Source organism: Spinacia oleracea, chromosome 5, assembly GCF_020520425.1.
Source record: "Spinacia oleracea cultivar Varoflay chromosome 5, BTI_SOV_V1, whole genome shotgun sequence".
Taxonomy (NCBI): domain Eukaryota; kingdom Viridiplantae; phylum Streptophyta; class Magnoliopsida; order Caryophyllales; family Amaranthaceae; genus Spinacia; species Spinacia oleracea.
The window spans coordinates 59386679-59414528 of NC_079491.1; the positions used below are offsets into that span (position 1 = coordinate 59386679).

The window sequence follows — 27850 nt, forward strand, 5'->3', positions numbered from 1 at the left end:
TTTGGTTTGGATGTCAAACTGTACCAAACTGAGCTTCACATAAGGTGGCTAACACTAGTCATTGTGGATTATGGACTACATTACTATCAAACATCCGCCTACCATGGAAAAGGAAAACCGAAATTAAGTATCAAACAGTTCGTTCTTCTTTCATTTGAGTATTATGTACAAAGTGCTATACTTCCCCGCCTCCGCTAAAGAAAAAGCAAAACCTTAATCTACAAATATAAGAGATATAAATCTGTACAGATACAAAACAAGCATTCCTCTGTTTAACTTATTATTGTTCATCAAGAAGACAAGCTCCTTGAAAATAATGATATGCATCTCTTTTGATCAGCCGAGTAGTTCCCAGGATTTGTTGAATTGTTAAGTAACTTCATCACAAAGATCACTCTCGAATATGTCTGCAAAGGATGTGACCTCAACACAACAAGTCAGCATGTCTGGCTTTTATGGCTGTAATTGATGTAGTAGTAATCCTTGCATGCTAAATTAAATTGCTGTATACAACTGTGGTTAAAGAAATCAAACACGTTTTGTAGCCTTCGCTCTAGTCACCGACTTCGCATAAAGTTCTTCATACTGCTCAGCTGAAGATTCCCAGCTAAAATCCATACTCATAACCTTCTGGACAAGCTGTTCCCAAGTCTCTCTATCATTTTTGTAGTACTGTATGGCACGGTCTAAAGCACCGTTAAAACCCTGCATTGATTTTCCCAATTCAACAACAGAAAGAGAAATGTCAAAAACTCAATAGAGTGTCATGTTTTCTGATCTGACAACCCCCCCACATAAAAATTATTGTAACACTGTCATCCATGAACATTAAAAGAGAATACTGTCCACAAGAAAAGAAACCTAATTTTACAGTTCTACTTACCTGTTCATCAGGGGACAAGAATGTAAATCCGTTACGGAACTGATGTGGTATTGTCTCATCATCAACATCGAAAACACTACAGGTTTACAGATAGCAAGACATAAAAAGGTTAGTGCATCCTTTTCACCAAAAAATAAAAAGACACTAGCATACAGCCATCCAAGAGGACCTACGATCAATTTATCAATCCCAAAGTAACAAATAAAGAAAGTACCTGTCATTCAAGCCACCAGTCTTTCTCACAACAGGTATAGCCCCATATCTCATTGCTATCATCTACAACATAATCAGTAACTATCAGTTTGTTATGAAAGCCTGCTGACAAACCAAAATCGCATATCATAAAGCAGGTGTTACACCGTGAAGCAATTAAATTATTATAGTGAAAATTATAATAGTCAAACCCCAATTGAGCTTGAATCTTCTCTCCAGTGGAGAGTTCTTCTGCATTCTTTACTTATTTTTTTTTTGTATATAAACAAGCGGCCCAAAAAATATCACCTTATATAATAAAAGTACGGAGCTTTTGTTTCATAAATGTTGTCTGGATAGGTGGTTTAACATAACTCTAAAGCTTCTCTTTTACTCCAACAGGCCGCTGGCCACATTTTTAACTTTTTGTCATTTTTCCAACTTACCTTTGTTTAACATTCTTCTTCCATTTTCTATGCTTATGCTGGGATTGGAGTTATATTTTTTTCCTTTTCTTGATTATTTTACCGAAATACGATGCATTTTATTTCCTTTTACTACTCCTGTTTCTGAAAGATTTTATCTTTTCCGTTTTATTCAGTTTCTCAAAGTTCTTTTCACTTTGGTTTATTTCATATTTGTCATACAAATTTTACATTTATACCCTCATTTGGTCCACAACATACAACTTACAATATTTTATTTTGGGAGTCCACCACAACATACCCACTCACACGAAGTACTTTTCTTTCCAAATGCACCAAACCCGACAAAGTGAATCTGCTACCATTCCTTGATATTCCAAGGTCTAACCCAAGATTCTTCATAAAATGCAAAGAGTCGTTTCCAAAGGTAGCATACCAAAAGGCATGTGAGCACAACTCATTATTTGCCCAACAAAGCACGCAAATGTCAGGTGATATATCCGTTCTTGGGCGCAGTTTTGAGTATATCATTCGTGTTGAGCCTTCTCAAATCCAAAGTCCACACAACCCTAAGGGGGACCTTTGTTTTTGATAAAATAGTACTCCGTAATTACATTTTTTATTTTTTTATTATAAATTAAACCTCTACATTTTAAATGGTTATTGGAATAATTCCTCCAAATATGATAATCATTGTAATTAACCCCAAAAGTTGGATTGTGTTGGAAACATTGCACCCAATGGACTAAAGAAATAAATAAAATAAAACCTCCTCGTTATAAGCTAAATAGCTTAAATTAATCGGTGCACCGCTAAAAAGTAAAGCAAGATTTTGAGATTTTGGAATCGAAAGGTCTAGGTAGTTTGTCAGGAAAAACACTCTGTAAAAGACTCAAATGCTCTCACGTCAGTAACCCACTTAAATCATACAAAAGTGGCACCTTCATTCCAACCAACGTCATCCCTCTCAGATGAGATACTCGTTTCTTCTTATGCCCTCCTTTTAGTGAACCAAGTTTCTTAAAATTAAACAGTGAGATAACACCAAAAATCAAGCTTACCTGTGTAAGTCCACATGGCTCAAAGATAGATGGAATGATGAATATATCAGATGCCGCATAAATTGAACGAGAAAGTAATTCATCATATTTCAGTATCAGCCGAACATTATCATGATGCTGAAACTGGTTCGCAATACCCTCAAATTCTCTCTGCATAGGAGAAAGGAACCATAAAGTTTAAAGTATAAAAATTAGATATGCACGGCAGAAAATAAAATATCTGGGTGATATCATGGTATAGGTTAACAGTGTGATGCTGCAGCTCATAAATTATCAAAAATATTGAACACTATCAAAATATTGGGTGTCTTAATGTGACAACAAAAATAAACTTAGAAACATGAAAGTCCCCGAGCACTGTTACTACTTTAGATCCTCTGAATAGCACTCCATACTCTTGAAATCTTCATTCAAGCCAAAGTAGTTACCCCCTCGGGGCCCCCGTCCATTTGAAAAATATTAACTAAATTATTAACACCGTGATGCTGCAGCTCAACGATTATTAACATGAATTGGCTCCGTTGAGAAATTGCGAGCCTTCATTCCTGAACATCAACACAAATCCCCGCAGAAAAAACAAAATAAACTTCAAGGTGGAAGAAGGGGCCTAGAAACTCTGTTACTAGCTCTCCCCATTGGGATCCTTGGAAAAGTATTTTGAGTAAAAAAGCAACCAAGTACTCTCTTGGTTCTGCCAAAAGTTTCACTTAACAATTGGTTTGGTCCATGTACTTAATGTGTACCCTAAATGCAATTTCAGTAAATCATCTTACCCTGTGGCCACCATATGAAGACACTTTTTGACTAAATCTCACACATTATCTACACTCAATACTTAAGCCAAGCCAACTACAACACTTCTAAGTACTCAGAAACATGTGCAATATTCAAAAGCTATGTTCATCAGAAAAGTGTAAGTTTCGAGAATATGAAACTGGTGTATACAAATGTTTATTGGAAAGCTTAGACATTCCCATTGTGCCTTTTGAAATTTCTGCAGGATTTCCATGATTTATGACTTAGTTGTCTCTCTTAAGCTGTTTTTGCCTATTCTTCAGGCATTTACGTACCTTTTCCTCTACTTTTCTTATGTTTTTCTGTGTTTTGTTCTCGCTCTTTCCTCTTTGTTAACTTGTGTGTCTTTTGCACCTTTTATAGTAATAACCCCTGTCTTCCAAAACCTTTCTTTCAATGGTTTCCACCATTGTAGGGAGAGTCGGGAGCATTTAGATGGCGAAAAGGCACCGTTTAAAGCTTGGATCAAAGGAGGAAATCATACGAGGATCTGCCACTAGCCCTTAGGTGTGGCTGCACCTGAGCCGCCTTCCAAAAGTAGCCCCAGAGAAGCCTATATTTTATGCAGCTTGCAGCATTTTAGAGCCCAAATCAGAGGCTCATAGAAGGTTTGATGTGACAACATCACTTCATGGACGCACCAGAGAGGAGATCTTCAGACACGAATAAGTGCGCCTACACCCTGATGCTTGTTTTGCTACTTTGGTCATTTCATTAAGTTTAACTTTTTAATGTCTCGTGTGCTTGGGTTAGAGTTCAATTTACCTCAATTGAGTGCGTTTATTCAAGCTTGATAGTAGTCGCAAGATAAATCTGAGTTTTGCAATCCTTCCCACCATTATATGCTTGTTGATCATGAAATTGAATGTGTGGTTTAGGTTAGCTCAAAGTTGTGCATCCTTGGTAAAGGATATGGTTTGAGTCCCAAATCAAGGTTTCCGATCGTAACTCCCCAAATCCCTAACTGGTTTCGAATTCCGCTTCCCCTAGAGCCTTTTATCATTGAATTTCGAATTTGCGTTACTGTCTAGTTGTTAATTGCTTTAATGTTTCATCCTGTTTAGTTTGAACTCAATCAATCAACTATAGTTCCGAAAAACTTGTTTCCTACTTGCAAATTTGTCCTTCCTTGTGGGATTCAACTATTTTCTTGCCGTATACTTGTATTTCGTTGGTTTACCTATTCTACTTAGGGAGTTTGTTAGCAACCAAATTCACCCTTTATCAATGAGCAGACCACTCCAAATGTGTTTTGATAAAGGTACATCTAAGGGTACAACTACAAGGATATGTAAAAGAACCCAAATAAGAAAAAATAGATTTCTCGGACACTAGAATATTTAAAAACTGCATCTTAGAAGGACTATCTGTACTTACATGCAATGTTTTTACAACACCGTTATTTGTAGCATTTCAGTCTAACTCTTTATTACTTGCCCATTTCAGAAGTTGAAGTTTCTATTTACTCACTTTCGACAATTATCCAATTCCAATTATGATCTTAGTTTTTACGAACCCACCCTACTGCCCATTCCATATACTTTAGGCTGTTCTTTGGTTCCGAAGTCCCAACCACTTATCAACTGCCTGCTTCGGGTCTACAGTTAACATCCATTCTACAATAACAAGAGTAGGATTGCATAGATATACCCGCCCTATTATTACACCCTACGCGAGAGTGTTTAGAGGCATTGGAAGAGTAAGACATCGTACTTCCACCAGCACCGTTCTGCCTTAGACACCTTCTAAAGGAACAAAACTGATAGTTAGAAATTTATTGATTTAAACTACCCCTTGGGAGTAATTAGGCAGTACATTTCAAATGGTCCAAATCACTCAAGCCAAAAGGCTTCTTTTCCTACTAATGATAAAGTGTGCACAGTTTACGCAATTCAACCTCACCATTCAAACAATAGCAAGTATTCGATGATGGCATTTGCAGCATATAGACCATTCTGCTACGATAACCTTAAGGTCCATATAATCATAAACGCATCAACAAGAATCGCATATCTTAGAGAAACAAGAGTACATTGCACATAACCATTGCTGTCAGTAAAAAGTACCTGAATATGATGCACGGGACTGGACCCAAGAAGAACAAATTGTCCTCCAAGTTCTATAGTCCTATAAATAGCATGTCTTATCAAGTGTACCCCCTTTTGCGGAACGAGCCTTGTAATGCAACCAACCTGCTCAATCAAAAATGAAGTCAATTGCTGCAATCAAGAATTTCTGACATGCTGGACGACAACACAGTGACAGTGATCAAGGTGGATGCCTCAGAATAAAATGTTGAGGTATCTATTCTTAAACTAATTTAGTTCATCCTATTTTAAAGAGCCAACATATTATGTCAGCATAAACAAAAACAAGTATGTGTACTGTTACTGATACTGATTAATTATAGGGTAAAGATAATATCTCCAAATACGTATGTTAGAAAAATATAAAAATTTGATATTGTTAAACCACACATTAAGACGAACAAAATAAGATCTCACATGAATATATTTTGAAGTACGTATTGGAAAGAAATTAGAATTCTCTTTCAATTGTGAATATTGTCAAGATTCCAAAAGGGACTAATATTCGAGAACAGAGGGAGTAAACGAATTATGGAAGATGCATTGGGTATGGAGAAAATGAACTTGGCCCTGATACATAAAAATGATGTATATAAGAGAAAGATATGTAGAAAGAAGGGAAAAGGAGAAAAAAGTCGGAGCACAAGAACAGGAATGAACGGAGAAAGAGACAGAAGTAAGTCAATTCTGGCAACAAAAAGGAAATCAGACACTACAAAATTATCTCTTCTTCTAATTGGCTATGTGAATATGTCAACAAATAACAAACAGTAAGCCATATTTAGACGTAAAACAAGACTTAAAACCAAATACTAGCTGCAAAATACTACTAAGAATATCAAAAACTGGCATTGTTCATAAATAGATTTGTATGACTGTATGAGAAAGCTAATAAGAAAATAAATCACTGTTAACCTTCCTAAATGAAGTTTCAATAAGTTCATGAAAGAAACATGTAACACCGAGCTTAGTGGTGAGGTCAAGTCCTGTATGCTAATGAATGTAAAGAAGAAGTAAAAAAGTTAGTATTCTGTACTTCATTCCATGAACAAACTAAATGATGTAGCATTTGTAGTTTGAACTGCAGAATTTTATTAAACCACAATAGAACACATTCATTAACACTGAAATATCACCGAATCATAGTTCATTATGATAGCTTCACTTAATAAGAGTATTATGAAATCTCATTATTGCACAATTGAATAATAAACCACATGAGAACAGTCTATAAATGGGAGAAAAAGTAATAAATTGCCAAATCCTTGAAATGAACAAGATTTAAAGTCAGACAAAAACTAATCCTAGCATCTAATGGCCAGAAAGAACTCAAGTTAAAGTACCAACCAAAGGCCGTGTAGAGTCTGAAAGAAGAAGTCCAAGATGCCTTCTTAGCGCTTGCTTATTCGCTGCTTTTCCCTGAAGATCGCCTGAATTATATTGCACCTCGATACGTGAATCAGTAGCAGGATTCCATGTGTCTGTATCAATCCCATTAAGGATTCCTATAAACTTTTTAGAGTGAGTATTAAGTGTCGTGTGAAGTCCTTTTCCACCCTGTAAAATTTGAAAATGCTGAGTAAAGCTTCACAACCTGAAGTCTAAAGCACAATCTAGGACTAACTGTCGAATAATACAAGCCAGGAGTTATGGATTGGTACATGGACAAAAACACGGGACCAGAGAGTAGAGATTGAATTCATAGTAATCGCAACATTTTTCATATTTTTATTGTTATGGACAGGAGAATGGGACAGACTAGATGTTGACGTTCTATCTTTCTTGTGTTTTGACTATGAACTGAAATGACCAATTACAGTTCAACTGCACCGGATGACAGATAGTTCAGTCTGTCGCAGTTTGGTGTGGAGTGCCTGCAGCTCTTTTTGCTGCCCGGCTGTAGAACAATGGATTCTGAACATAGCAAGATACTCCCTCAACCCAAGATTTATGACGCTTATCAAGACACATTATTTTTAGGTGATGAGTTCTTTGGTTACCAATTGTTATTTTATCAGAAAGTAGATGTGAAGAGAGATAGTGGGGGTATTATCTTATTGAAAAAGTAGATGTCATTAGAGAAAGTGGGGATTTTTTAATTAAACGGGCAAATATGGGACCAAATATTTTGGTAGTGGGAATAGAGATGTATTTAAAATGGTAGGCTTTAGGGTCTTCCCAAAAGGATGTATAAAAACTAATTTAGGACAGATGGAAAGATAAAACTACTATGGGACAAGGGAGTACCATTACTTTCTTAAATGGGAGAAAAAGGAACTAAAGAAGTACCAAATCATTACTTGGTTCTCATGTGTCATTACTCATTAGAAACTCAACGTTGCAAAATTCCGATTTAATAAAGAAACGATGTAATGGTTTGCATCCAACATATAATATTTCCTTTTTTACTTGATCAAGTCATATAGCTTCTAAAAAGATCACTGTTGAAAGGAAATGTAAGAAGATCTTCATCTAACAAACTCAGAGGGCGTTTAGCCAAGCTTCCAGATCGTTTTTTTGAGTGAGAAACAGAAACTAAACAAGGATAAATAGAGAAGCAGAACCCCGTTCCCAAGAAGCCCAACTCATTTGTTTCTAAAACCTCGGGTAACATAATACCATGGTGTAAAAACTCGCCCGAGTTAACTAGGTTTTGGAGGTTGGAAATACGATGTATCCCAGTTTGTAAAGGTGCTTTTAAAAAAGGCAACCGTCGAACCAATTTTGTCCGCATTAACGTTATTAGCCTCACATCTACTCAGTTTTCACCCAAATTCTCCATGTTTTCGACTAAAAGAAAAAGAAAAGGAAAGAAATAGAGAAACTCCCCTTAAATAGAGTAGAAAACTCCATTTTCAGATCTGAAACAAGAGAGGAGAGAGGTGGGCAAAAGGAATTCATTTAATTATGTTACGTGTACGGTTTAGGGGAGGGGGGGCCAGGGTAGGTAGTGAGTGGGGTTGACATCATAGATAAAAAATGCGGTATCGGTCACGGTCGTGGGATCGGTCGCGGAGTCTCGGTCGCGGAAATGATGCGTTTGTCGCGGACCGTGTCGCGGTTGTCGCGTAGGAATTGGAAATTTGAAATAGAATCCCCATGTCAGCCCCACTCACTACCTACTCTAGTCCCCTCCCCTAAACCGTACACATGACCTAAAATGAATTTCTTTGTCTACCTTCTCTTTTCTCTCTTGTTTTAGATTTGAAAATGGAGTTCTCTACTATATTTCAGTGGAGTTTCTCCATTTCTTTCCTTTTTCCCTTTCTTTTTGTCGAAAACATGGGGAATTCGGCTGAAAACCGAGTAGATGTGAGGTTAATAACGTTTAACGCGGACAAAATTCGTTCGAATCGGTTGAACCGGCCGAGATATCGCCGTTTTTAAAAACACCTTTACAACTCGGGATATCTCGTATCGCCAGCCTCCAAAACCTTGTTAACTCGGGCGATACGAGTTAACTCGGGCTAGTTTTTACACCATGGTTGACATGGGGATTCTTTTTCAATTTTCAAATTCCTACCGCGACAACCTCGACATGGCCCGCGACTAACACATCATCTCCGTTACCGAGACAACACGACCAATCCAGCGAGCGCACCCCCGATACCGCATTTTCGATCAATGCATAATAACCTATACCCCTAATAAAATAAAATAAAAAAGGAATGACCACAATAATAGAACATCCATCGTCCTCTCTGTCTCCTTTCCCCTCTCCCTTTCTGAATTCCTCGGCAACTTGCACCGAATTTCCAAACATCTTTCTCTTTCATCTCCACCATGACAAAAAAGCAAATCCATATCCTCCTCCATCATAACGGTGAGCAATAATTTCGAAATTAATAGATCTAATTCTTTTTTGTTATGGTGGAACCCTAGTTCCTCTAAATTTCAATAGAAGGGGGATCCTTGTCCTCCTCCTATAACTAGTCTACTACATGGCCAAATAATGCAGCACATCAGGGCTTAGTTGAACTTTGTTTTATTTTCGTATCTACATCTTAAATTACAAATCAACTTTTGGTATAAAATGCAATGCACTTCATTTTTCTATTTGATTGTGAGTTCACCATTAAATTCTTGTGGATGGATATATGCGGAGACAGGCATACTAAAAAACATGGTTGGTAAATGCGACTCTTGCATATTGATTTGGCCGGTTTGTAACAAAATTGAAGATTGCTGAACCAAACTATCCCGTTTCATACAGCGTTTTTAAAAAGAGAACTCGGCCGGTTAAACCTTTCTTAACCCCAACTATGCCAATACTTACGCACACCACCAGAGTAACCTAAAGTTTGTAGCTTTCTCCTAGATTTTTGAAGTTTTAGTGTAAAATTTGCATTGAGAAAAATGAGAACGAAAATTGTATAGGAGTGAAAGTGGAAGGAGAGAAAGAACCGAACATAGATGGGTAGTGGGTAAGAATTTGTCTAACTCCCAAAATACTCCTAGTATAAGTGCAATCTTTACCAAAAATGGATGAGAGAGGAAGTGTAACTAAGACCTTGTTCTCATCAACTTATAGGACCTTATTTAAATAAGTTTTAGGTCCTATAAGTTCAGATAAGTTCTAATAAGGTGCTATAAGTTAAATAAGGTCTTATAAGTTCCTTTAAGGTCCTATAAGTTCCACCTCAATCACACTCAAGTGACTCAACGTCTCAACCACAACAACAACAACAAAAACATTACAACATCAACACCATCCCTCACTGCATTCCTACTTCAAAGACCAGCAACCAACAATGACCCTTCTCCTCCTCGCAAGCTCTCGCACAACCAACAAGCCTAAAAAACTAGTCTTCCTAAAATGTACTTCCAGTGTCGCAATTGAATTTGATGGATATTTATGCACAAAATCTCTTCCATAGCTTCATCACACACAAAATCAACAACCAAGGCCTAAATTCGCAAATTAAGGTTGAATTTTGGAAAGAGGAGAGAAAAAGAACGATGTAAAGCGGCGTGTTTTAAGCAATCAACAACGAAGGCCATGTTACTTTACAACACACCGATTAAGGTCAACATCATTTTCTTCAACGATCAATCTCTCACACAGTATTTCCGATTTTTTTTTCAAAAGTTGCTAACAAAAATAATCAAATTTGTTGTAAAAGGAAACAAATTTCAGGAATATTGAAGATCATTACTGAAAAACAAAAATTCTTCGTTTAATAATTGAAAAAACATTGGTATCAAAATAGTGACATTGATTGAAAAAGATGAATCTGGGTTTTCTGAATCAATAGTCGGCTATGGAGAGATAGAAGAGAAAGGAGTGGGTCAGTGGGTGGGCGGATGGGCTTGGAAGAGGGAGAGGAGACGGAGGTGACATGGACAAGCGGCGGCGCTTGACAGACTTGGCCGGCGCCGGCGAGGGCTCTTGCTGTCGTAGCGTTGGCGGTGGGTGGGGGAGGGGGGCTGTGGTGGTTATTTGAAGGATTAGGGTTATTTACTTTAGTTAGCGTTACTTCAATTAACACTAATGACTAATGGACTTAGACTTTCATTATAAATTTGGGCATTTGGTGAATTTCAGAAAAAATAGAGGTATTTGTGTATTTTGGAAACTTAGCGAGTATTTGGTGCATTACACGAAACCTTGGGCATTTCATGAAAAAAAACGTAAAATAAACCGTCCAAAAATTCTTATAGGTAAACAATGGGCCAAACATATAATAATTGCGTATATTTGTTAAAAGCCCTTCTAAATTATTGTGGCCAAACACTTCTGTTTCTGGTAAGTATTCCTATAGAACAATTTATGAAAACTAATTCCTGGAAGCATAAGTTTTGCATAAACTTGCTCAAACTGACTCTCAATGCAACACGGTAATCTACCGCTCTACACTTTTAGAGCATGTTTGGTATAGTGTTTTTAATGTCGAAAATGGAATCAATTAGCCGTTTCCCTTACCTATTGTTTGGTATGAGAAGTGGGGTAACACTTGGCATTCCTAAGGGTGACCATTACCACACATTAATTATCTTTTTAAACCTTATGGTAACAAACATGTTATCCTCCTAAATACCCAATTTGATACAAGGGATTTCCTTTCTTAGTTATACCAAACAACTTATAATGGTGGCAGTTCCTTACTCTTGTATAATAGTAAATTCATTCATGGAACACACAAAAAACAATAACATATCCCTGATGACTGGAGCAGGAAAAATGATGACGTAAGGTAATATCTTCCTAGATGATCCCGTTCATACCTCGGGAGTCCGAACCTCTTGCGCATAGGTGGGTGACACTGTTGTTACAATGTTGGAGAACACCACTGCACCCTAAAATACTAGAATATGTCAGAAAGATATTGACAGGTAGACAAAAGTCTGGCTGGTTAGAGATGATGAATTCTTCTACCTTGACAGCATTAATCCTATCATGAGCAGAATTGTCCTGCATCCTGTCTGGCCTGTTGAGCTGGGAAACATCAAGACCACACGAAGCCAATTCACGAGCTGGAGCAGTGCCTTGATACTCAAAGTTGTGGCATGTGAAAGAAATCCTTGCTGAATTTAGTCCCTTTGACGCATAAAGATCCCAATACAATGGTGCCTATACACAGTGTGACAGTGGTGACTCAATTAAAAACATCAGCATGTACAAAAGCCTATAGAGCAAAATTGTCATGCACATACAACAAAAGCTGTCTGCCAATCATGGCAATGTATTATGTCTGGCTTCTTCCCAGCTTGAAGAATTAATTCTAGTGCTGCACGACTGAAAAATGAGAACCGCTTAAAATCATCATTCTCCCCATAATATTGTCCCCTCCAGAATAATTTATCTGGGTGGTATGGCTCAATGAAGTAGACAGGAAGACCTGCAAATTATTTTGAATACTCATGAACAACTGAAGGTGTATCCATATCATAAAGAGTAAGTGGCAGTTACCCTATATACTTCCTCCGTTTCACAATAGATGCATCATTTTGACTTCTCACACTATTCATTTACTAACTTTGACCATATTTATTAATAATAGTAAAGACAAATTTTGTGTTGGCTTAATCTCAATACATATTTTCAAAATATCTAATTTTATAATTTTTATTAATATGTAATTAAAGATATTGATGATCAAAGTTAGTACATGAATAGTATAGAAAGTCAAAATGTGCATCTATTGTGAAACAGAAGAAGTATATATACTAAGATGAAACAATGCGTGCGAATATTTTCGAGATTCTAGTTTATATGTAAGCAATGCTGTAATATTATACTTCGTATAATGTTCTTTTTAACAACTTAAACTCAAGAACGGGTATTACTAGTATTTACACGGATACCAAAGTGCTCAAGAGTTGGCTTATATAATAGAAATATGTTGCATAAACGAGGGAAAGAATAACAAAGATGTCCAAATTTATGTTCATTCACTATTCACTTTATTTTGACAGCTGATGAACAAATTTCTAGAATTGTCAGATTTGTCACTGTGAGAAATCATAAATAAATGTACAGATGTAATCATAAACTACTTTCACCTTCAACTGCGCCAACCCATATCTTGTTCTTGTATAGTTGTCCATCAAAATATGACTCTACTTCCACGTCCAAAGCCTGCATGAATAAACAATAATATATGAGGGTACACCCAAGGATGGTGATAATAGACCATAATGCAATAGAATAATGGTTAGTGTACCCGTAAGTTATGGATGAGATCATACTGCATACAATCATATTTAGGAAGAACAATTTCCACGAGGTGCCCTTTCTTCTGAAGTGCTTTACTGAGACCAGTCACCACATCTCCAAGACCTCCAACCTTCAAAGCATAGAAAACAAACACTGAAATTCAAGAAACAATTTCGAAAAAAGTACGCAGATTTTATCACACTGAACCAAAAAGGGAGACTTAGGTACCGGACTCTCTACTCAAATTACCCCAGATCCCTATTTGGATAATTAATCTTAAGATGTCCCCTGTTGGGTACTAGAACTAAGAAAAGTAAGCCATCACTCACTTGTTCCTCGAAATCAAATGTAACGATACCAAACAGCTGAGTCCCTTCAGTCTCCTTACTAACCTAATAGAACTCGCCCCCACCTGCCGAAACTTGGGAGTCAACCATATCCTTAACCTTGACTTGCCCCTCAAGCTCCTCCATGAAATGAGTTGTCTAGGATACTGATGATGATAGGAAATTAAATGCAGATACGTTTAGTGATGTAAGTCCAACTCCCCTGCTTCCAAGGGGTACAGCAGGGGAATAATGGTGACATGTTTTGGATTAGAGGGATTACATTGATCATCATGCTTCATCAATTTCTCGCTGTTACCCCCTCTTGTTGGCCCAGTCACCCTTCTCATCATAAGCAGTAGTTTTTTTCCAATTCTCCTGATTCAATCAAAACTTAATACGGCAGTTTAATTTAGATTATTTTGATGAAGTTCCTGAATTTTTATGGGTAATAGCGTAGCCAGAATATAGTATGCATTTTAATTGCAGCACTAATACAAACAGTTATCTAACTTCCCACGCTTTCTCTTCTTCTACCTCATTTCTATAATTCTGATTTCCATTTTATAACATGATGGATCATTTGGTTATTTGAGTTCATGGATTGGTAGTAGATGTGGAAAGAAAAAGTACCAAGAAATTAAGGTGGGTTTATACTAAAATATTATACCCTTTGATATTTTTGTTGTTAAATTTAAATTGACTAGGAGTATAATAGTTCTTATTCCCCTATTGCATAATATGCTTGTTACAATTTTGTTGAGATATTTTAAAACAATACGAGGATTTCTCCGCCAAGGGACCGGAGAAATCATTTGAAAATTTAAAAGCAGGTTCAGCAATCAGCAGTTAGTGTCAGCATAGTAAAAACCTCAGAGAAACAGTACACCTTCTTATATATAGGATCGTCGGATCAATTTGGTTGACATTCAAGTTTCCTACAAATTTATGTGTGTAACTCGGGTGGATTTAGTAAATCACAAGATAGGAAAATAATACAACAATGTACAAAATAGATTTTTTTCTCCTAATTTTAGTAACGTAATTGAAGAATAAAAATTGCACAAATACTTTAGAACCTTCTTATTTCTAAATGGTACTCCCTCCGTATCTTTTTAGGGGTTGCATATACCACTTCCGGACATATTTATTAAGGGTTTCTTTTCTATTTTTGGTATGTTTTCTACCTACTCCCCGATTATTTAATACGGAGTATATCTTAATTTTCTATGGAGACCAACACTACAATACATTCTCTGTTCTTTGATTAAAATACTTATCCCACTATCTTTTTTCAATTTGTTCACTACTTCATCTCCCACTTGCTTTAGTATTATATTACATTCAACTCCCCTTTCTTAAAACTGGTGCCAGTCAATGCGAAACGGAAAATGACGCTATAAGTCCCAACATTGGCTGATCATTTTTAAAAGATCCCAACTTTTGATTAATCCAAGGCAGTCCTAACTTTAGGGGGTCTCTACTCTAAACGGTCCTTACCTATTATTAACCTGTTGAACCGTTTAAGATAGCCATATGGCATGTTTTTATTGATTGTTCGAACTTTTTATTAAACTTAATTTTAATTCCTCCCCTTCCATGTCTTTCCCCCATAACCACAACCACACAGATTTGTGCAAACATCGGTTTACAAATATGAAAACTTGTGTAATCATACATGACACGAGAAGGTAAAACACATAGATCATCAACAAGCTATGCTCTTCTACGTTCTCACTATACTGCTAGTCGAAAATTTTACGCAGAAAACAGATGCATAAGTCGAAGATAGAAATTACTCCGGAGAATATGAATTGAGAAACAAAATAATTCAGCTTCTTACTCCTCAAAAAATCCGAATAACAACTTGAACTCAGATTCAAATTCACAGCTCAATCAACAGAAAATTCTGAAAATCATCAACTAGATCTTTAATCTTAAATTTAAACAAGTTCAAGTTTATTAAACAAAAAGTTGAACTCCGAATCAAATTCATACCTCAGATAAATTCAACTATTTTTCAGCTCAATTTTCAAATTAAAAAAGTAGTCGACCAACAAATTTAATCATGTGACCAATCCTCATCTCTTACCCCTGCCACCCCCAAACGTCCACTTTCCTCAAAAAATGGCGCACACCGGCGGTGGAGGAAGCAACATCAAAGCAAGCCTCGCGAATGTTATGAAATTTGCGGAGAATAGATCAAAGAATTTGGGATCGGATTTTGGGCTGCGGTTCTTGGCGGAGACTAAGGAGAGCGCCATTGGGTTCAGAAAGGAGGGAGAAGATAGAGGGGGTTGTTGCTGCTGCTGAGAAGGGTCCTAGTGGTGGACCAAAGACTTATTGGGGGTTGATGCACCAGCGGAAGGTAGTTGGCGGCTGATATGGGTGGGGTGGGGGATGCTGTTGCAGGTGAGGTTTGGTGAGGTGAGGGATTGAAGAAGAAGGTAAAAATAAAAACTTGTTTTAATGTAATTTTATTTGGAAAGATTATATAAAAAATATAAAAAACAACTTGTTAGCAGGTTGTAAGTAACATAACCCTTTTTTAGAGTGGAGACCCCAAAAGTTAGGACCTCTGTAGATTAATCAAAACTTAGGACCGCCCTAAATAATCAAAAGTTGAGACCTTTTAAAAATGATCGGCCATAGTTGGGGATGGTAGCATCAATTTTTATGTAACTCCTAAAAGAATACGGAGGGAGTAGTACCCTACAATATTTTTTATACGAACTTCCCATTGGAAACAACGAAAGTACTATCTCTGTTCCTTTTTGTTGGCTACAAATACTATTTTGGTCTGTTCCTTTTTGTTGGTTACGCGTTCTACTTTTTCTTATTTAACACATTTTTTCTTACACAAACTCCACTTGCAACACTCTATTGCTTACTTTTTCTAACATAAACCCCACGAACAACAATTTGTCTCCTACTTTTTCTTACAAATACCCCACTTTCTATATTCTCCTCTACCCTCCTTAGTTTTTGTTAATATACTGTAACTATCATTTAAAAATGGAGGTAGTACGTTACTACGTAAAGTACATATAAAGTGAGCTTTGGATGTATAGATTGTAAAAGTTGAGGACCTTAGAGTGCTATTTTCAAAAGTGGCTACCTAAAAGGGATTTTCATCCATGGCTTAGTACCCAATTTGGTATAAAAGACCAGCAAGGAATTGTGCAAACACAAATGAAATGCATTATAACCTTAAACGTTTACACGTTATTGGTACTTCTAGCCTCGGGGGCTACTGTCTCAACATGGATCGATCATGTAAGTTGGACAAAAGGGATTGAGCAAGAAGTTCAAGTGTTTTCAAGTAAAATGTGTTGTCGGAACAGGAACAAAAAAAAGATTGGAGCACTTGTTATTCTCGAGCACCTATAGTTAGAAATGACCACAATTTTCATAACACTATAAATCTCCATATTTGATAAATGATAGGGTTCTGAACTTGTTTCCTCTTTCCTTATGGAACTGTGCTGGAAGTTGCTACACACACCACACCTTAGTTTTAATAAGCACGAGGCTCACCAAGGCCAAGTCCCTGAAGCATAGGTGCAAGGAGCAAGGCGAAAGCGCGCGCCTTTTGCAGGCAAGGCGCACATTTTCTTTAAGTTTTTGTGGGATTTATTTTCTGTAAAAAAAAATATAGTATTACTTGTTGTCACAAAGGGGTAATATAGTAATTATAGTAAAATTAAAAGCCTTTTTGAAAAGACAAAAAGAAAGACAGGGGACTAAGGAAGGCTTTTAGTCACTGACTCTTTATTTAGATTCCCAAAAGAAGTATGCCACACCTTAGTACCTTACATAAAACCGTTACTTTAAAATAAAAAATAGGAGGGGTTTACATGAGTTGTCGGTGTCTGGCTGGAAGAGACACGGATAAAAAGGGAGAAAATTTGGGGTTTCATCTCTCCTCTTTTCCTCTTAGTAAATTCTAACTATTGGGGAGCAATTAAAGTTACGTGGTTTTGGCCTTTCTAAAAAAATTATTACATGTCAGCAATTGGAGCCTTGTACCATAAGGCGCATAAGACGCTGCGCCTTGAGCCTGGGAAAAGGGATAAGGCGTGCCTTTTGTAGGTGCTTAAGATTGTCACGCTAAGGCGCTAGAACTTGCGCCTTGAGCCTAAGCGCGCCTAGGCACGCTTTTTAAATCTAAACACCACACTCACATGGGCACACAAACATAACCGCACACAAATACATAAAAGCACTTTGCTTTACCAATTTTTGGCAGTCCGATGTACCTTTGCAACTGGTGCCATCTCTGCTGCAATGTGAATGACATGTAAAGCAGACCTGTGAATAAACAGTTTTCCTTAGCATAACTAATAAGATGGTAAAGGAGATATTATCGAATTCAAAACTTGGGACATCAATATCTACTCTACGAACATACCGTGTAGGTGTAGATGTCAGACTCAAAAATTTAGGCAACATTTCACGTTCACTCTTCTCCTTACATTCCAAGTATGCATCACAGATAGAACGTTCTCTCTTCCACACCATTTCTCTTAACATCTTTGCGTCATTTGATGACAATTTTTTCTCAAGCAACCATCCATCGATTATTAGCAGCATTTGACTCCAAAATTCCCAGGGCAAATCATCGACAGGTCCCTCTACAGCCCTCTCCTCATTCTCTTTTTTCAAATTACTAAGCGTATCTTGAAATTCCTTCATTGATTCTTGATACATGAGAACATAAGAGTTTATCTCTTCATCGGACCTTCCAAGGCGCTCCTCCAACAGCTTTACTTTTTGCTGCATTAATTCATTGTATTGTTGCATTTTCTCTGTCGACTGCTTAAAATCATTTGCTTCGGCAAGAGATTCTTCTAACCTCTCCACCTTTTTACAAAGTTCCTGGTTTTGCTGCAAGACTATTATAGCGTGTTCAGCTTTCTTGGTTGCATTATCAAGCAATGCTTGCAATTTCTGTACTTCCTCACACAAAATATTATATTCGTATTGCAGGGTAGAGAGTTTAGTTACATCCTCCTGAGATGTTGCAAGTTTGAACTCCAAATCCTTCACAGTGGAATGCAAACTTGAACGCTCCTTCTGCAGTGAAGTCACTTGTCCATCTGTTATGTTAAAATTACTAAGTTCAGCTCTAAGAGTATTTATATCATCCTTCAAAGAAATATTCTCTGCCTTAAGTGAACTAAGTTCCTTGCTTTGACTATAAAAATCACTGCTCAATGACTGAGGATCTTCGTTGCTAGAAATTTCACGTACTTCAGCATCATTCTGAGAAAATTCCTTCCTCGTCTTCTCCAATTGTTTTTGAAGGTGCTCAACCTGTATCTTCTCCTGGGAAGCAACTTGGATTTTTGTATCAGTTTCTGCGAGTTTTAACTGCAGGACATTAATTTCTCCTTGCAGCATCTCCTTCTCCTGGAGAATCTTCTCCAAATTTTCAAGTGCTCGAATCCGAGCTTGATTGAGGAGGAGAACATCTAAAGTACGGCCAAAAGGCATGCATTAGTGAGCTTAACATAACTTAAGTGTTATAAAAACTACATTAAGAGAGCTATCCTAATTCCGTCAAAACAAAACCAAAATAAGAGCTTGCCTACTTTTCTCAGCACTCCTTATCATGTTGATTAAATCATCAAATTGTAGAGATGATAGCTGCTCCGCACCAACTAAGTTCAAGGACTGGAAATCGGAAAAAAGGATTAAGTCACATTCCACATTTCATAGATGAAGCAAGAAAGAACAGTTAATTATTAGTAGTAGCTATTGGAACATTTCCAGTCAAGGAGTAAAGCATACAAATATTCAGAAAATGTACTAAGGGTTGAGCATCACAAGCAAGCAACTTTCATATCAAACAAATAGAAAATCAAAGTCATGTGTCCACACACAAATTTTGCACACACATCTAGTCCTATTGATTTACAACAAAATCAAGTCAATAGAAAAGGTCACATGCAACTCAATTGTTGTCTTTCCAAACTCATTTGTTACCTCTTTTGTCAAAAGCCGCTTTAAGCCTACCTCTCCACTGAAACCACTTGTGAACGTATTTTCATATATGTTGCACTCAATAACCATTACATTTACTTAAGGTTGAAAAAAAAATAAACTGTTCCCTTAACCAAAAAAAGTGCGTAAAATTTATTAAGAGAGGCCTCCAAAACTGGGAAATTTTACATTTTCAATTGGTAGAAAAGGCTAATAATATCATGTGCTAACAATCCATTATGCTAAAAAACATGAAGAAAACAAAATCAACCTCCCTAGATGAATCCTACACAGCCTTACGTCCAACAAGAGTAAACTGGCAGCGACATTGATCCCGTCCATTTACAAATTACGGCCACTTTGACAGAGAAGAAATAGATGCTTTGAAGAGCTTGTATAACAAAACAAGAATACAAAAGGGTTCCTAACTGGGATACATATGTAACCACAAAAGTGAGTTGCATTGTTTACAAGGAGATGATTATCATAACTCGTCTCTTACCCTACTGAGCATAATTGGGTGTATGGTAGCAATGCCCATAAGTGCAAATGTGCTAAAACACACCACTCACCACTTCCCTATAAAGAGGAATATACCTCCTTGCTCATGAATTCCAAGTGAACACACAAAAAACCAAACGTAAGGAGGGATAGAGAAGGAATATCAGGTTGTACAAATGGGTCCATAACATAAGTGATGCATATAGGCTTTGCACAGAAGCATTACAAAGTTCTTGAAAGTTCTGGAGGAAACCTTCGTAGTATATCTTTCTAGATTCCTGTCATGCCTCTTGCAAATATCTTCTTGTTCATTCTACTTGTGTAGAACTATATAAGCGTTGTGCATATGCCACTTGTACAACTACACTCTTAAAGCTCTTATAAGCATTTTACAAGTTATACAATCACTCTTAAAAGCTAAGCCACTGGGAGACTTGACTTGTATTCCGACTTCTTCGACTAAAGACAGAGTCGTGACAAACTTCTTTTGCACCTTTATTTTTTTTTCTTCTAACTCGTATAGAAATTAGAGTAATTACCAGGCCTGGCCTTGGGCATAGGCGAGGTGTGCGACTGCCTAGGGCCCAAGGCCGGAAGGGGCCCTAAAACAAATCTGCGCACAGTTATTTATTATTAGTACGAAATAACGCCATGGAATAAGCATAATATTCTCTATGGCTCAGTGGTACTCCATCTGTCCCTATTTGTTTGCCCCATTTACCATTTTAGGTCGTCCCTAAAAGGTTGATACATTTGCCCCATCACTTTTGTCTCTTCTCAACTCCACTCACCCATTTCTTAATAAATCACATTTGGTTCGTGGAGCAAACAATAAGGGGGACAGAGTCACTTGGTTGATTATTGTCAATGTGGTTTGAACCCCGCTGAACTTCTCTTTCCATTCTTCTTTGGTTTTTCTTTCACTATGGCATCTTTCTTTCTTTTCTTTTTCCTTTTTTTTAAAAAATGAATTCCCTAATACAACTTCTTTTTTTCTTTTTTATTCTCTTTTTATGTTTGATAAATTTAAAGTCTTATCCTTCCTTTTTTTTTTTTGTAATATAATTTTTTGAGTTATTTGACATATTTAATTCTATAAAATCAATCTCTAATAAAAATCATTCAATATTTTTTTTAAATATTAACATTTATGAAATTTACTTAAGAATCTTGTCCCATCAAGATTAACTTTTCATACTCTTCTTGCACGATCTACAATCAGTTTCATTCACACATTTATGATATTCATGAAACCTATATACAAGAAACAAAATATTCCTCATCTTTCTTTTAACGACATCATAGAAATAAGATGAAAGAAAATATTGATGCATCTTATTAATCTCTACAAAGTACTTCGTAACGAAATGTACCATAAAAGTATAATCAAGCATATTATTTTGATCAAATTATTTGTCATGTAATTTTGAAATTTAAAATTCTTATTTGTATATAGGGCCCATATCTCTTTTTCGCCTGGGGACACAAAAGGTCAGGACCGCCACCGGTAATAACTCCTAAATGAATAACTCTTATATGATACATATTGTTCTACTTATTAAGACCGTACATGTGAAAGATGAAAAAAAAAGGAACGTGACTAGAAGGGATAGATAGCTACACAAATCCAGAGACTTAGGATTTGTTCTTTTCACCTTACTTAGAAACTACTAATTCTTAGAATCAGACCAAACTAGAGAAGATCATAAAACTTTAGACTAATTCTTATTTCCCTTTGCTTAATGCCATATGTATTTAATTTCCTAGTAACAAAAATTATAAAAGTTGGGTATTTGAAAAATACACGTTAAGATGGATTGAACAAGATGTCTTTTTTCTCGCATTGTACTACATACAAATACGGTCAAAGTACAGTTAGACGAGTAGTCCACCGAGTAGATATGACCACCAAAATTACAAAATTCAAACCACGACACTATTTTAAGTGAAGAGAACAAATCCTTAATGTATGTATATCTTTATATCCCTCGGTGAGTGTGGAGGATAAATTCTATTACCATGCATGATTTAGAGGCTCATCAAGACATAGCATTGAAGCTAGAGTATGATACTCGAATTAAATCAACATGTATAACAAAGCCACCAAATTTTATCTTCTTATAGGAAGAAAGGTAGCATATCCAAGGCAAAAAGTCGCATGAAAGAAACTTTTTTTGGCATGCTTAGTTTGTAAGAGTATCCTAACTATGTGACATGGATAATTTCTCAAATCATTAAGCTTACCAAAGATTTAGGATCAACACTAAAACCATCAATATGTGCCATCATGGTGTTGTTTAGTTGAGTTGCATTGTTGTGACGTGGTGGTGGCAACATCAGAATTTCTTTATCTAACATTGTCAAGTTATCCAAATTATTCGCATTCTCGTCCTTGTTGACTTCATTGTTATCAGTGTCACTCTCTTTCCCTTGTTTAGAGCTTGAGACATCGTTGATTAAAGCATTCCCAAACTCAACATCTGTTTCGTCATTTGGTTCCAGGTTTGCATCAATACGGAGTTTCTCGGGAGAGGTTTTCTTCACCTGGCGGCGCTTAGGTTGAGAACTGAAATACACACGCAACAAAATGCATAAGCGGAGTTATCAAACAACAACAAAGATTAAAGTTGAAACACAGAGGTATGCCAAAATCAATTTCCAAAAAATTTCCCGGCAGTTTGTTTTGTTTTGTTTTGTTTTGTTTGATAACCTGTAAGGCTGTAACAATTAATTATGCTTTGAAATCTCAGATTCTCAGGTACACTTTTAAAAAATCACTAGATGAGATCTCGTGCACGCACGGATATTATAAAATTATAATTTGACCATTTTTTATAAAATATTTTACTAACAGGATTGTTCGAAAATAAAGTAGTATAATACAAAAGATTTTGACAAATTTTCAAAAGATTAATAAAGTTTTCGTCAAATATACTAAATCTTTTTTCATAAAAAGTTATTGAAAGAAAAAACAAACAAAAAATTAGCGGAAATTTTTTTCACCAGTATATGACACATGTCATTATTGTCTGTATAATTTATAATTTTAAAGCACCACCAAAACAGACACCAGGAATGACACATGTCATATCCTGGTGTAAAATTTTCCCGCCTAAAATATTTTCCAAAAATATACTTCCTCCGTTCCGGAAATATCGCACCATTTGTTTTTTACACTATTCACAACACGATTTTGGCCATTTTTTGTGATCCGTACGTAAGGAAATTTTAGTCATACGGGGTCATGTTAGATTCGTATCGATATATATTTTCTAAATATTAATTTTTTATAATTTTTACTTGCACATGATTTGAGATATTAAGAGTCAAAGTAATGGTTAAAGGAGTAAAAATCAACCATGGTGCGATATTTCTGGAACGGATGAAGTATATCTTTTTATTCTCTACCTTTTTGTAAACTATCTTTATATGGAAAAAATGTTTATAAATTATGACAATAATAGATATCACGTAATAATAATTTTGCTAAATATTTTTTGATAATATTTTAGTCAAATCGGTACTATAATAATGGAAAATATATTAACTCGATATCTCGATCAAATTAGCATATTACACATATATAATATGCATATTAGATGAATACATTTAAATGAGTATGTTAAAATAAAATTATAATGCAGTAGTTTGGGAATATTTAGTTAAATATTTTGTAAAAAATAATTATCATAATCCGTGCGTGCAGGGATCTAGTCTAGTTGAGTTTATAATTTTATGCCTATGCACTAATTCATCTAGTAGCAAGCTCCGAATGCTTTGAAGTATTTAACAAGAATCATTTCAATCGATCAAACTATATATAATTTTCCCATGTCCAGAAGAGCAATCAAAGGGATTAAAACGTGAAAACTATAAATTTTTGAGCTCTCAGTCTAGGTTATCTAACCTTGAAATGCAATTTAAATGAATAAATAACCTTTAAAAAAATTAGTTCTAACTGAAATCAAATTTTAACTCAATCAAAGACTCAAACAATCAATCAATCAATATATTCCGACTAAAATCACTCTAATTTGCCAAAAACAAATTAAAAATGAACACCTGATATTACGCTGGCGAATTTTACAAGATGCAGGAGGCAATCGATGATAATGACGAGAGAAATCAGCATTGCACAAATTGGAATTCTTGGCGTTCAATCCAATCAATCCATGGCTCAAAAAACAGGTATATAGCTTCGCCGCCATTGCCGCCGAGCTCACATTCACTCTGCTAACTTACAGGAACAATAAAACTGAATAGGGAGGAAATAGAAAGATACCAAAGACGATGACATGTAACGGTTTCTTCGCCACAAAGGCTTGCTTTGCGCTTTTGTTTTGAGTGTGTGTTTTCAGATTTTATTATCCGTTCAAAATGTTATTCCGCCCTCTCCACAGTTTTCGCATCAATCTGACTTCAGATTTTCAAGGGCATTTTAGTGATGAGTCAGGTTACATAGCGATAAATGGGCAAAATTATATTTTCGCTTCATGAGTTGAAAAGTCAAATAAATTGTTAAGTATCGGCAATATGACAGTAATTGATACAACAATTACGGTATTTATGCAAACGATGATAATACTTATAAAACGCTTGACATACTTTTACCCATTCATTTAATATGCAACACTTTTATCCATTCATTTGAGTGGTCCCTTTACTTTTTCTATTTCATTACACTTGTATACATAATTTCCTTTTTTTTTGGGTGATTGTGACAGTATTTTAATACAACAATGACAATACTTATATTACCGTTTGACAGTATATAACAAGTTAGCAACCGTTGTACACATCTATTTAAGGGTGGACCATCTTTCCAATAACTTTTTTTTAAAAGGGATGTGATTACCCACACGATGTAAAAAACTGATCCAACATATTTTCATCTATTTCACAAATATTGCACAATTTTGGCTTTTGCATTTCAAAGACGTGTCTTTGACCATCTTTTGTACTCCTGACGTCACTTTTTGGTGTTTACGTTTAATATCATGCCCGCGATTTAACGACTACGAGTAATTAATATGGATTGATATTTCTTCTATTTCCTCCATCCCTTGTTGTTTTTTTTTTACGTTTGGTATCATGTACTTAACGACTAATTAATGAGGTTGAGATTCCTTCTATTTTATTATTTAAACAATGTAAATTACGTTTATTTATAACGTTTTTACTTTTATCCAAAATCAGACACTGGGAAAATGTGAAAGATATAATGTATCAAGGAAAAGTGTGAGAGATTAAATGCCCCAATTAATTTCATTGGTTAAAATAAAGGTTGGGCACAATTTTTGACAGAATATTTAAGCATTTGTGTGTTAATATAAAAGGAAATATTCTCAATGTGAAGAACAAAATGGGATACCTTAAATTGGATGCATAAAGAACATAATGGGACAGAGAGAGTATTTTTTTTCAACAATGCAAATTACCTTTATTATAACGCTTTCACTTTTCTCAAAATCTGACATTGGGAAAGTGTGAGAGAATAAATGCCTCAATAAATTTAATTGGTTAAAATAATCCTTGGGCACAATTTTTAAGATTATTCTTAGGTAGACCTAGTCCACATAATATTAGCGTGGACCCAAAAATACACACGTGCGGAACCTAGTTTCAAAGAAAGGTCGTTGCCATTTTCTTGCCTCACCTGTCGGCATTCTCTCTCTCTCTCCTCACCTCATTTGACGCTCGTTCCCTTTGTTGTGAATGAAAAATCTTGAAGCAAATTGAACAAAGAAATGGAGGATCTATGGATGAATCCGATGAACATGTCATTGAAGGTAATTGCAAAATCATTTAAAAAATCGTATTCGACTCCGGGACTAAACCCTAATCCCCAATTCTTCAATCTCTAGGTATGATTTATTCCTCCTCGGATTTACAAAGGTGGAGTTTGCTGAGCAGCATCGCGATAATCACAAGTGGCGTCGTCGGGCCTTCGTCTTCGACAATCTCATCTTTGTTAATCAGGTCAGTCATTTCAATTATGATGGTTGTTATATAATTCGTGGTTGAATGGTTAAGCTAGAAATCACTATGATTTGGTACTAATTGGTATGCTGAAAAATAAGAAGTAATTTGTTGTTAATTTTACTAATTTAATCAATCAGCTAGCTAGAAAATTTATCTTCTTTTGGCTTTTGTGAGGGTTTGATTGGGGAGAGCAGGGGTTTTTGGATGGAATTGATCTTTAGTCACCAGGTATATACCAGTGTCAACTAGTGCTTTTTTTGACATTTGTTCATATTTTTGCATGAATACCCATCAATTAGAGTGTAAAATTAATTACAGATATTCAACTTACTACTACAACTTTATTGGCCTTTAAATCTTTGAATTTGATTCATTGTTCATTATTCAAATTTTGATGTACTATATAACTGATAAAGGTAACTATAACTTGTATAAAATGTAACCGTGTGGGAATGAGTGGTACGATCGGTAAGTCGGTAACAAAAGCCATCCTAGAGACTCAGATAGGAGCCCAAAATTATAGGCTGGAAACTAAGGAGTACATCTATTAAGGAAACACTAGTTCCCCATCCAACCATGAAGTTGGGGGAACCATTGAGGTCCCATACGATTTCTCTAAGACAATAAATTGTATGAACTTCTTGTTCTGTATTTGTTCTATATTTGGCAAGTGAATTAAATTCCTAGAAGAGTCTAATTTATTTTAATAAGACTTATTTATTCAACCTTGTTTAATCTTCCTTTGCATATTGTAATTTTCTTCTTATTATTCTCTCTTTATTGGAGGGCAAGAGATGGGATGAGAAATGGATGATTACATGGATATTTGACTTTCAAGTTAATTTGTTAAGTTTCTTTGGGTCATTATTACCAGTGTTCCTGCCGATCGAGAAAAGGAGTTGAATTTTTTTGACTTGCCAGGTGTCACGGTCCGAGTGTTTTGACACCAGATCGTGCGACGCGCTCTTGCCTATGGGGTGGCTGAAGGAAATAATGCCCTTGGTCCAAGTATGCATTCAATGCTAAGTCGAATAAATGCGGTTCAGTATTAATTAATTATACAAGTTAATAATTCAGTGAGATCAAGTAAACTGTATGCCTAGCTAGAGGCCGCTTCAGTTCGAGTGGAATTAATAATATTAATCCACAGCTTACTCTTGACTGAACCCGTAGGGTCACACAAATAGTACTTGAACGAATCAAGTATTTAAGTGAATTAAATACTCCATTTATGGATATTCGGAATCGACGGATCTCGGTTCCAGTGGGAGCTGAAATCGTCAAAAGGCAAATTATGAATACTCCGGAAACGATGATATTGCCGGAAACGGAAATATGGATCGTATCGGAAATATAAATGTTATGCAAGTCGTAGATGTTGCCGGAAAAGGAAACATGGTACGAATCGGAAAATATTATTGGAAATGGAAATATTGTCGGAATCGGAAATATTGCCGAAAACGGAAATATTGTCGGAATCGGAAATATTATCGGAATCGGAAAATAATTCCGGAATCGGAAATATTAAATATTTGTTCGAAACGGAAATTAATTCCGGAATCGGAAATATTAAATATTGTTCGAATCGGAAATGAATTCTGGAATCGGAAAATTAATCGGAAGCGCGTCGTACGAAATAAACATCGGACGAGCTTGCTAGACGCAAGGCCCAGCACGAAGCCAGGATTGCGCCTAGCAAGGCCCGCACGCAGCAAGGCAAGCAGCAGCCCGCCAAGCACCGCAAGGCCCAGCCAAGCAACACGCAAGGCCAGGCCCAGCGAGGCCAGCAGGCTGGCACGCCCAAGGGTGGGTTGCAGCGCTGCTGGGCCGAGCACTCCGCGCACGCGCGCCCAGCGCCCCTCATGGGTTGTGCGTGTGTGTGCGTTGAGTTTGTGCATGCGTCGAATCCTTAAGCGTTTAGGATTAGTTCGATTAATTATTATTTTCCTAAAACTA

The 27850-nt window shown here is 36.2% G+C and overlaps 1 protein-coding gene across 2 annotated transcripts; it reads right to left on the bottom strand.

Moving 5' to 3' along the window:
• Nucleotides 1-123: 123 nt before the first annotated feature.
• On the bottom strand, nt 124-24342 carry LOC110789781 (probable starch synthase 4, chloroplastic/amyloplastic). 2 transcript variants are annotated; one of them, XM_021994483.2, is made up of 16 exons: nt 23975-24342; nt 22157-22478; nt 19021-19102; nt 17838-18900; nt 17686-17737; nt 13108-13230; nt 12947-13022; nt 12098-12282; nt 11820-12014; nt 11669-11740; nt 6791-7000; nt 5423-5548; nt 2562-2711; nt 1098-1159; nt 884-959; nt 124-705 (listed from the first exon to the last, which is right to left on the bottom strand). In XM_021994483.2, the coding sequence occupies exons 1-16, from the start codon at nt 24118-24120 to the stop codon at nt 529-531; spliced, it is 3117 nt and encodes a 1038-aa protein (XP_021850175.2). In that variant the 5' UTR covers nt 24121-24342; the 3' UTR covers nt 124-528. The 2 variants fall into 2 exon arrangements, with proteins under 2 accessions (XP_021850175.2, XP_056684103.1); XM_056828125.1 differs by lacking the exons at nt 22157-22478; nt 23975-24342 and having other exon boundaries at nt 19017-19077.
• Between the last annotated feature and the right edge of the window lie 3508 nt (nt 24343-27850).

Bases quoted from the DNA above. Each gene is read 5' to 3' on its own strand.
- LOC110789781 (XM_021994483.2), bottom strand. From the start codon at position 24,120: ATGGCGGCGAAGCTATATACCTGTTTTTTGAGCCATGGATTGATTGGA. The intron at 19,103-22,156 runs GTAAGCTTAATG...TCCGATTTCCAG, and splicing joins GTGTTGATCCTAAATCTTTG to TCCTTGAACTTAGTTGGTGC. The intron at 18,901-19,020 runs GTAGGCAAGCTC...GCCGTACTTTAG, and splicing joins GATAAGGAGTGCTGAGAAAA to ATGTTCTCCTCCTCAATCAA.